The following is a 9,206-nucleotide window of genomic DNA, read 5'->3' on the forward strand; positions in this document are numbered from 1 at the left end:
CCGGCGACGAGCGACTCGAGCGGCGCGACGATGGGGGCAGCAGCGCGACTCGGCGGTGGCGACGATGGCGGGCACGGCGGCGACGACGCGACCGACGGCAACGGCGCAGGACGGCGGCCGGCAGTGGACGCGGCGCACTGCGGCGACACGATGAGAACGCCAGGCGGCTCGGGGAGGCGACAACGGCGCGACGGGCGCGGCGGTGCGGCGATGCACGGATGACGGCGGGATCACGTCGGTGTTGATGAGGCGAGGGTGATGGCGGGCAGAGAGACGGCGGCGACGGCCGGAGCGCACACGCGCGCGGCGGCGGCGGCGACGGTTTCGGCGGTGATGCGCGGAGAGGAAAAGGGAGGGGAGGAGGAAGCGGCGAGGGGGTTACCGGTGGCGGGAGCGGCGCGACGAGCTGGCGACGAGGCGGGACGTGGTGTGACGGCCAACGGCGAGCGAGATCGGCGACGGAGGGCGAGATGGGTCAGCAATGGCGAGAGGGACGAAGGAGGCGGTGACGACGCTGGGAATGCCCGCCGGTGACGACGGGGCGGCAGCAAGTCGACGAGGCGACGGGACGCTCGGTGACGGCCGATGGCGAGGGCGGCGAGGCATGGACGGCGAGATCGATCGGTGAGGAGAAGGCGGCGGCGCTCGGGTGCAAGTGGGGGAAACCGGCGGCGATGCGCGAAGGGAGGCGGGATTTAAAGGGGAGGGGCGCCAGCTAGGGCGGGACGGTCGTTGGAGACCGGGTTGGCCACGACGACGGATCCCGCGGCGGCCGTTGCGCTGCGGTTGCGGCGGCGGCGGAGTCCGGTTTGACCCCGGCGCGGCGTGGAGGGAGGCGGCGCGGACCTAGTGCGGGCGCGGGCAGACGAGCTGTGCTGGGGCGAGCGGCGGCCCAAGAGAGAGGGAAGAGGCGCGCACGCGGGAGAGGGGGCGGCCGATCGGCTGGACCGGCCGAGCGGGGGAGGTAGGCTGGCTCGGCTGGGCCGGCCCGGGAAGGAAGAGGGGAAAAAGAAAAGGAAAAAGAAAAAGAGAGAGGAGGAAAATTGAACTTCGGCCCAATTTGAGAAGGAAGGGAAAAAGAAAGAAAAAGGAGAGGAAAAAGGAAAGCCCCACTTTTGCCGAATTTTAAATTAATTTGTTTGGTCAAATTTTATACTTCTTCAATTTGAGTTTAAATCCAGTTAATCGATTTGCAAACCTCGATTTAATTAAATTACTTTCTTTATAGAGATTTTTTTCTGAGTTCATTAAGCAATTATTATTTACGAATTTCTTTTACGAATTAAGGCTTAGGATAAAACTCTGGATGTGACAATAGCTAGACAAGACAAATCCTATTGAGTCAATATTGGAGAATCTTGAAATCATCTAATGAGCGACAATCATGAACAAGCTCTACACCAATATAATTGTAGACTGGATTATGGTTTTTGTATTTATACATCGTGCTCATATGAGATTGATATAAAGACAACACCATCCTTATCCAACAAAAGTAGGTATTACTCATCGCCAGGTGCCTGGACCTATATATAAAAATCCATGTCTTTCTTCTCGCTGACAATCTTACAAGACTGACCCTACGCCTAATAACTACCGTACTCGTGTATCACCCGTCAACAACCCATGTCCAGCACTTTTCTTTGTAAAATATAAATGGAGTACTGCTTCCGTCCGAAAGGGACTTTATTCGTTGGTTTCTATGTAGCGTTTAGTCATCCGTCTCATTTAAAAAAATTATAAAAAAACTTAAAAAAAGTCACACGTAAAGTAATATTCATATTTTATCATGTAATGACAATAAAAATATTAATCGCAAAAAAATTTAAATAAAACGAAAAGTCAAACGTGGTATTAAAAACTAAAAAATGAACTAATTTTGGGACATAGGGAGTATAAGCTTCAACAAAATCCAAATGATTTGATAAGAATCAGCCAAAAAATATCAAATCAAGTCCAAAATAAAAAAAATCAATCAAGTACTGTACAAAATAAAAAAATATCGGCCGACCTGGCCCAATCAACGCCCTCCCCTCATCCACACCGCACCACACCAACCACCTGCGCTCCGCCTCCGCCGTCCGCCTCCTCCCCCCCTCCCCCAACCGCCGCCGCCCCACCCCAACCCGCTATGGCCTCCTCCGCCTCCGTCTCCGGCGCCCACCACCGCGTCCTCCTCCCCTGCTCCCCGCGCCGCCTCCCCCGCCCCCGCCCGCGCACGCGCGCGTGGCCCCGCTCCGGCCGCCTCCGCCTCGTCGCCTGCCACGCGGACACCCTCCTCCCGTCCTCCTCCACCCACGCGCCCGCCGCGTGCCCCTCCACCGCCTCCGCCAACGGGTTCTCCGACTGGCTGAGGGAGCACGGGCTGCCGCCGGGCAAGGTCGCCATCCTTGACCGCCCCGTCCCGTGCTTCCGGGAGGGCAAGGACCTGCCGCTGCACTACGTCGCCGCTGGCCAGGATCTCGAGGTGCGGATTAGGTGGGATTTACGGTTGGTTCCGGTGGCCGTGGCTACCGATCCTCATGTGGTTTGTCGATCCGTTGCTTGCGCAGGCGGGGGATGTGGCGTTCGAGGTGCCCATGTCGCTCGTCGTTACGCTGGAGAGGGTGCTCGGCGACGAGTCCGTCGGTGAGTGCCACTTGATCTATTTTAGTGTTCAATTCTGTAATCTGGTCGGCTTATGGTTGAGGAAATGGAGAATGTTCATTCCCTCGGTGCACATTTCACAATCGACATGAATTTAGCACTGCGATGGTCTTCCTGTTGCGGCATTCTGTTTAAATGCAGAGTTTCTTTGGTTTGATCTGATGTCCATCCTATACCGTGGACTGTTAAATGAGTGAAGTATAACTTGACTTGATGGAATTCATAGAACCTAGAAATAAGATATCGGTGGGATTAGTTTACTTTGTTAAGTAATCTTCCCTGTTCTCTCTGATTAGCTTTAGTACCATGTAGGGCATCGGATCTAATATTGGTACCAACAATATGACAATGTGTGTGCTCTGGGGGAATTCTATTTGAGTGTTAATAATCAGTATTTAGCATCTCTAGGCATAGTTTGTGTATGATTCAACTGGTTCAAGAATCTGTCAATCTGCCACCTTGTAATTCAACTTTAGCATGTGTGAAACTAACCCCATCTTGCTTGCGCATCTTAAGTATGTTTTCAAGAACTCGTAGTCTTCCTCTATGCGAACATGCTGCACATTGTAGTTAAAATGTAGGAATTCCGCATCTCAACCTTGACTTAGGTTAGCGAGCGAGTTTATAGAATTTTATTTCTATTTTCAAGCAGGTTCTTTTGCGAGATTGCATTTTCTTTACCTATTGCATTCGTCATAAAGTTGAGTCCAGAGCTTTAAAAGTTTTAGTCATCAATAATGGCAGCCAGAGTAAGAAAGCAGCCCGATGTTTACTACATCTTGGTTAAAAATAGTTTAACCTGGATAAGTTTGAATTCACATGATATTTCTGTTGGATAGGTCTTCCATGAATCAGTTGTTCAATCCCTGTGTATTTTCTTGTTAAGACCTGATATTTGAAACTTATTGGTGGTTTATGTTTGCCCAGTTGTGCTAACACCAAAAGAAGAATATCCAAACCAATCTATTTTTTTATGTTATTGCAAATTGTTTTTATTTTTATACTATGGTGATGAGTTGATATTTTTTAACCATACAGCTGAATTGCTAACGACAAACAAATTATCTGAGCTGGCATGCTTGGCTTTGTATCTCATGTATGAGAAAAAGCAAGGAAAAGATTCATTTTGGTATCCTTACATTAAGGAGCTTGATCGGCAGCGAGGAAGGGGGCAACTAGCTGTAGAATCTCCTCTCTTGTGGACCGAAAACGAACTGAACTACCTGAAGGGCAGCCCCATCAGGGTTAGTTGTTTCTTGTGCACTATAGGTCAATATATTATGAGCAGATTTTATGCACTGTTAAGCAATACACAACTTAAGTGCTATAATAATTCAGGATGAAGTTTTTGCAAGAGATGAGGGAATAAGGAGAGAGTATAATGAGCTTGATACATTGTGGTTCATGGCAGGTTCATTGTTTCAGGTTCTCTTTTTTGACCTTCCCAAAATTTTCCCTTCTGTGGGAGGTTGTTGCATTAGCTGTTTGTTGTTCTCATATCAACTCTTTTGCAGCAATATCCGTTTGACATACCTACCGAGGCTTTTCCATTTGAGATCTTCAAGCAGGCTTTTGTTGCAGTACAGTCTTGTGTGGTCCATTTGCAGGTAACATAATGTGCAATGAAATCTCATTTATCAAAAAACCTATGATTTCTGAACATCTGATTTAATTTATTTTCTGTGGTGTTGAACTTGAAGTTTAAGATTAATTTATCAAAATCTGCTTCTCCAAATTACATAGATTTTTTCTGTGAGTATTTTTTTAAAAACTTTCTTAGTATTTTAGTTTGGTTAAACAATCCATTATATGGCAACCCCTTTTCAATCACTGGATAAATACTGAATCTGCTTGTCACTAAGTTGGTTTTACTTTCCCTTGAAGAACAGAAAGTTAGTTTAGCTCGAAGATTTGCACTAGTTCCATTGGGTCCACCACTCTTGACATACAAGAGCAACTGCAAAGCTATGCTGACAGCTGGTGGTGATTCTGTTCGGTTGGTTGTGGATCGACCATACAAATCAGGAGAACCAATAATCGTTTGGTACGACATTTTCGTCGGATGCATTAAAATTCTTGTTGTACCTCATCATATTCTGCAATCTTCAGTTCTGATTTACTGTTTGCAGATTTCATTCATTTTGTTTGTGCATCTCCACTGTAATGTCAAGCTATGTAAATTATACAGGTGTGGGCCACAGCCAAACTCTAGACTGCTCCTCAACTACGGATTTGTTGACGAAGACAATCCATATGATCGCGTAGTAATTGAGGTGGAACTTGTTTGCTGTTGGTGTGCATTGATCTTCTAATTGGATTTTACTAAGCAATACTGAATTATTGTCTCAGGCATCCCTAAACACAGAAGATCCTCAATTCCAAGAGAAAAGAATGGTTGCTCAAAGAAATGGAAAACTGGCTATCCAAAATTTCCACGTGGGAACCTCAATTTTGTTTTTCTTTTCGTTTGTAATGCAACTGCAAGTGTTGTATATTGACATCCCTTAGGTGTATCAGGTCTGTGTAGGTAAAGAGAAGGAAACAATTGCAGAAATGCTGCCCTATTTGAGGCTAGGATATATTTCAGATCCAGATGAAATGCAAGCCATACTTTCTTCCGAAGGTGATACATGTCCAGTAAGCCTACTTGCCCTTCCTTTGACTTGCTACATGTTACATTTAGTAAATTATTTGATTCCTATTTGGACAGATATACTGGGTACTGTTAGAATTTGCAATTACAAATATGAGATAATGTGCCCTTTTATATATTTCCTGCAGTCTGCGTGATCCGAAACCCCTAAACATGTCTATTTTATTTATTACATTTTTGTGGTCATCATGTGCACAGTCAGCCAGTTTGTGGTTTCTGCATTTTCTTTCTTTATAAAACTCCAAAAGCACCTTCCAATGGGCAGTTTATATGGGGCATCTACCTTGAACTATTGTTTTAAGCCTTGTACAAACGCAGAAGTCAGCCAGCCCGTTGATCTAGCTTTCATTAGTATGTCTGTAGCAACTGAAGCCATTTGATCTCGAGATCTTGTATTCTCTGAAAATGTGAATTACAATAAGTAGATCTGGTTGAACATTTCACATTCTTAGGTTATTCGGAAAATGGCTTTAGTTTTTTTAGGCCACCACAATTTCCATTCCCTGTTTTTAGGCTCGTAAGTGTATAGGTTCATTTAACCAATTATTAAGTACTTATATTTGTAATGGTTTCTGTATATATAAATAGGAGTACAGGACAGTGAGGTGCTAGTACATTTGTTTGAAAATGACCAGATATTTACTGAAAATGCTTGTGGTGAATCTACTCTATGTAGTCCTATATACCTATACAAATTTTCCCTCAGTGTATTTATCACTAATTCTCTTTTCTGTCATCAAACCACATTATCCAAGGTGCAGATTATAGAAAGACAAATCGGCTAGCTACAAAGCAAATCCACATTGCATTTAACTGCAATATTTTTCCATGCAAATTTCCTGTAGCAACATGTGGGGTTTCTATTGAGTTTGTTATTGAAAGTTGAGCAATGTACCAAAATAAATATGTTTCCAACTGTGATTGTAGGTCAGTCCATGCACAGAACGAGCAGTACTTGACCAACTTGTTGGATACTTGGAATCACGATTGGCTGGCTATCCAACAACTTTGGATGAGGATGAAGCTATGGTAATGAGTTGCAAAGTATCACATGTATATTTTTTAAAAGCTGTTACCTAATGTAAAAAGCTATTCATTACTCTGGTATTGGCCAGTTGGAAGATGGCAATTTGGAACCAAAAAAGGAAGTTGCCACTAGGCTTGTAAGATCGGAGAAGAAATTGTTGCATAGTTGTCTCCAGGCTGCTAATGATTTAATAAATAATTTGCCTGACCACACTGTGTCACCTTGCCCTGCTCCATTTGCTCCTGAACTGAAATAAGGTACCCTTGGCAACACTCTGTATGTTTTCACTATTTCCCGATGTAAATGTATTACATTGTTCTCTTTAATTCCTGCTCAGTAATCACACAATGAGCATCAGTCCTTGCAACATGGATGCCAGTTCAAGCAGCGTTCTCCTTAATGATCACATCCAGTTGAAGTACATCTGTAGAAGGTAAATATGATAAATTTTCATGTGTTTACGTATGAACTAGTGATAGGATTTGAACCATTACTAATATTTCAGTGCTGTTATGTTTATTATAACCTACTGAAAGGGTGTACCGCGTGGTTTTAGCCAAAATCCGCCACTGGTTGAACCGAGGTAAGCCGCAGTAGGGGTGGTTTTGTCACAGCTTCATTGCAGTAACCACACATTTTGAAGTGAAATTAGCCGCTAGTTAAACCAAAAACTTTTTAAATTTAGACAAATTTATCCAAATAAAACCTCTGGTTACCGCTACCGCGCCATAGCAGTAACCCCGGTTATCACAGCGGTAACCAGCGGTTTCGTGAAACCTGGATTCAACTAGTCCATTGTTAGTTGGTGTACATTACATGTTTTCATTCTCTGTGCACGTGTACTAGTTTTAGTAGTTGACTACAAATCACTGAATAATTAATGAAGAGACCAACATAACTATGTCAATCATAGTCACAAACTCACAACACCTAAATCACTATATAATTTTAGTCAACTAAAGTAGTCTGTTAAGAATAGGTAAGCTCCTTCATTTCTTGTTGAAAATAGTTCCTATAATCTTAATGGCTTGTCTAGAACACAAAACAAGCTGAAAACATATATAAGGCACAGGAATGTCCTGTATGGAGCAGGGGAAAGTAAACTTATTAGGAATTTTGTGCTATTCGATGTCCCATTTGGTCTGTGCCCTGTTCCTTGGGCACTGTAAATTAAATGGCTTTTGTACATATGCAGCAGTCTTTATGCTCTCTTATCCCAGTCCTGTGACTCCTGTCTCGTGCATATCTCTCCCTCTTCACACTTGTGCATATTTGAGGGGGAGAAGGTAGATTGTCAACTACACTGCATACGTAAGTTTGATTAGGTTGCACTGCAACATGCACAACAGTAGTAGCACATAGAATGTACTGCGAGAAGTCGGATCAGATCAGGGATCCAAGGTCAGGCTGATGGTTCAGCAGTACAACTACTTATTATTTACATCAATATAACATAATTTTTTCTCTTTTATTTTGAGAACACAACTGGTTGGCAATTAGATTTAATATATGGATGCATGTATGCATGACACAACAAGAAATCAAAATGTCGCAGCAAGAAAATCTGACAACAGATGAGCAACTGGATTTTATAGTTCATGCAAACATGAACATGATTTCAGAAATAAATGGCTAGACCTCTACATCTGATGCAAAGACAAACTCAGCAAAGCATGGCATCTCTAATAATCCAAATTGCACAGCAAAGACATAATGGATATCAAGGACTAAAGTCACTAAACTTGTTAAATGTTCAACTTTTACCTGACCAAGGCAACTGCTATTACTGGGAGGTGGGGATGGCTGATTAATTCAGCGGCTGGGGACCTTGCTGAACTGGCCAAACTGAACAAGTCCATGTTGGATGTAGCAATGTTGACTTTAGACCATATTGATACTTCATTGCTTGGTTGCTGTGCAGTGTAGAGATAAGGGCACATTAGCAGTTGCTTGTCTGTGTCTTCATATAGGATAGCTTCCCAAGATTTAGTCGTTTATTTGGTGAGGCATTCTAGAAGCATGTTAGCAATCTGACATGAATATTCCTAGTTTACCTGATCATATCTAATTCTGTAAGTGAATGCTCCTTAAGTCATGCATCTTTTTGCAGGAAATCTGAAGTCTGGCTGATGGGTGTCCGCATGTAGATTTGGCAATTAGTTGCATTGCACATAAGTGTGCACGGATGTTTTGTTAACCTAGTGGCTGTTATATTCACTGAGTAGTTTCTGTACATTTTGATGATTGGGAGATAGGAACACCAATGATGTACATGTTCGGTCTCATTGTTGAGAGAGATTTTGGGAGCCGTCATGATTTCTGCAATTCTCTTTTTCATGAGCTTCTGATTTTAGCTAGCTCATTCTGACTACATGGCAGCAGAGAATTGTATAAAGCAGCTTACACAGGAATTGCTATGGATTTGGAATATTTCATCCATTTCTCTCTGTCTACCGTAATGGTAGACGTTTTACTGCGCGGATTGCAATTTTTTGGGTGTTCCATAAAGCGTATGAATGTGAAAATTAATGATCGTGCTGCATACTCCCTTCTCCTGTTTCAAAATGCAAGTATTTGTAGGATTTAAATATTGTATCATGATATAAGAGCATTTCTCGTATTATTTATAGTACTATCTGTTCCATCAACTATTTGAAATCCTCTCATCCTCGTTCATTTTTTATTTATCAAGGGGTGTCATGGTATCTTTTTTTTTCTTAACCTTAACCTGTTAAATAACCTATAAATGTATACATTTTAGGATAGAGGGAGTAGGTTATTTTCTGGATAGCCTACAGCTACTGCATCTGCACACAGATTCGATAGATGGTGATCAGCCACGGTTCTCATACTTGCTGGACAATAAATTCATGGGAAGAT

At 43.3% G+C, this 9,206-nt stretch overlaps 1 protein-coding gene across 2 annotated transcripts; it reads left to right on the forward strand.

Annotated features, from left to right (window-relative positions):
- Positions 1 to 2,131: 2,131 nt before the first annotated feature.
- On the forward strand, positions 2,132 to 8,765 carry LOC102717030 (fructose-bisphosphate aldolase-lysine N-methyltransferase, chloroplastic). 2 transcript variants are annotated; one of them, XM_040529666.1, is made up of 14 exons: positions 2,132 to 2,467; positions 2,553 to 2,628; positions 3,685 to 3,890; positions 3,985 to 4,071; positions 4,161 to 4,253; positions 4,536 to 4,690; positions 4,835 to 4,919; positions 4,996 to 5,082; positions 5,164 to 5,283; positions 6,227 to 6,328; positions 6,415 to 6,583; positions 6,664 to 6,759; positions 6,863 to 6,909; positions 8,437 to 8,765. In XM_040529666.1, exons 1-11 carry the CDS (start codon positions 2,132 to 2,134, stop codon positions 6,580 to 6,582), a joined length of 1,515 nt encoding a protein of 504 aa, XP_040385600.1. In that variant the 3' UTR covers position 6,583; positions 6,664 to 6,759; positions 6,863 to 6,909; positions 8,437 to 8,765. The 2 variants fall into 2 exon arrangements, with proteins under 2 accessions (XP_040385600.1, XP_006664454.3); XM_006664391.3 differs by lacking the exon at positions 6,863 to 6,909.
- The last annotated feature ends 441 nt before the right edge of the window (positions 8,766 to 9,206 follow it).

This window comes from Oryza brachyantha, chromosome 12 (assembly GCF_000231095.2).
Source record: "Oryza brachyantha chromosome 12, ObraRS2, whole genome shotgun sequence".
NCBI classification, from domain to species: Eukaryota; Viridiplantae; Streptophyta; class Magnoliopsida; order Poales; family Poaceae; genus Oryza; species Oryza brachyantha.

Excerpts from the sequence above, each read along its gene's own strand:
- LOC102717030 (XM_040529666.1), top strand. The coding sequence starts at position 2,132 with ATGGCCTCCTCCGCCTCCGTCTCCGGCGCCCACCACCGCGTCCTCCTC. Across the intron at positions 4,072-4,160 it reads TGGCAGGTTCATTGTTTCAG|CAATATCCGTTTGACATACC; the intron begins GTTCTCTTTTTT and ends ACTCTTTTGCAG. Across the intron at positions 5,284-6,226 it reads CCGAAGGTGATACATGTCCA|GTCAGTCCATGCACAGAACG; the intron begins GTAAGCCTACTT and ends CTGTGATTGTAG.